Source organism: Pyxicephalus adspersus, chromosome 9, assembly GCF_032062135.1.
Source record: "Pyxicephalus adspersus chromosome 9, UCB_Pads_2.0, whole genome shotgun sequence".
Lineage (NCBI taxonomy): Eukaryota > Metazoa > Chordata > Amphibia > Anura > Pyxicephalidae > Pyxicephalus > Pyxicephalus adspersus.
Window position 1 is genome coordinate 21,164,720 of NC_092866.1, and position 1,379 is coordinate 21,166,098.

Sequence of the window (1,379 nt, forward strand, 5' to 3'; positions counted from 1 at the left end):
ATTCCCCAAGTCATTTGGTAGCAGCATTTTAGTAGTCTTGGACCAGATCCATTTCAGGTTTACTGGATCACCCAAATTCACTGATGAAGGTTTATCTTCTCCAGTCTTGGAGAGCTTTAATAAATCAGGCCCATAGACAGGCTACCAGTATTTTTAAAATGGTAGTCTCCTTTCTTTACATGTATTCCAGCTGTGTGTTCAGATCATGAATAGAGCCATTAAAGAACACAAATGTCACTTATGTGCTGAATGCAAGGTGAAAGAACAGTTTGTGGGTTAGATTATGAAATCCTAATTGTTACAAACCAGTTTTGTAGGATCCTGGCTGGATCACACTGACTTTAACTCCCCAAGGCATCAGCTCATGGCGAAAGGTGTCCATTACTCGACTCAGTGCAGCTTTGGAAGATCCATACGCTGCCAGAAATGGAAATGAATGCTCACCTGTCAAAAGAATAGATTGTGTTTTGTTAAACAGTATCCACTGCCCAGTCCATTGCTGGTAAAATAAATGTATTTATGTATGTATGTATGTATGTATGTATGTATGTATATATATTACACACACATACATACATACACACACACACACACATACACACACATATATACATACACACGTCCAAAGGTAGCAATGTTGAATTTTTGAAAAAGGTTTCACATAGATTATTCAACTAGATATGCTGCTGGAGCAAAATAAGCAATTTGACTGATTAAACTGGACAAAATATTTGCTTTTCCTTAACTTGTAGGACCCACTTGAGTTTAAAATATACTGATAATTCCTTCAACTAAACTACAAAGGAATTAAAATCATGTTTTTTTCTCCTACATTTCATTTTATCTTGCCAAAAAATAAAAACAATCTTTGTCCACCTGCATACAGGTGTTTATCCTAATAGCATAATGAAACCATGTAATGCTTATCAGTGTTGTTGTGCACCTCTGTCCATTTATGGGTACTCATTATTATGTTGTAACAGACCACATAGTTCTCAGTCAACACAAATTCATGAGACCAGCTGTACAGCCCGGAAACCAAGACATTGCTGCTGAAAAGGAACACAATGAGCGAGCTTTTAACAAACATTTTCATAGCTTGTAATAGGCACAGGGCCGATAATGTGACAGCTGAATAGAACAGCTTAAATGGGTGTGAGGACACAAACTGACACTGCGGTTTAATTATATACTTGGAACGAAACACTTGTGAACATTTAGATTTTTCTAGATGAACGGTTTCTAAAATGTGATGAGATTTGTACCCATGTCATGGTAGTCAAGGTAGCTTCATTTACTCTACTGTGTACATTGCCATTTCTTTATTAATAAGTAAAGAGGGAACAAGAGACGGCTTTTTATGACAAAATAAAGTTTAC

General features: G+C 36.5%; 1 protein-coding gene across 1 annotated transcript in view; it reads right to left on the reverse strand.

Moving 5' to 3' along the window:
• Nucleotides 1–1,379, reverse strand: part of HSD11B2 (hydroxysteroid 11-beta dehydrogenase 2) — a 30,562-nt gene that overhangs the window by 8,198 nt on the left and 20,985 nt on the right. The window contains exon 4 of the mRNA XM_072422903.1: nucleotides 307–444. Coding sequence (XP_072279004.1) covers nucleotides 307–444 — 138 coding nt within the window. The remainder of the gene's footprint in view (nucleotides 1–306; nucleotides 445–1,379) is intronic.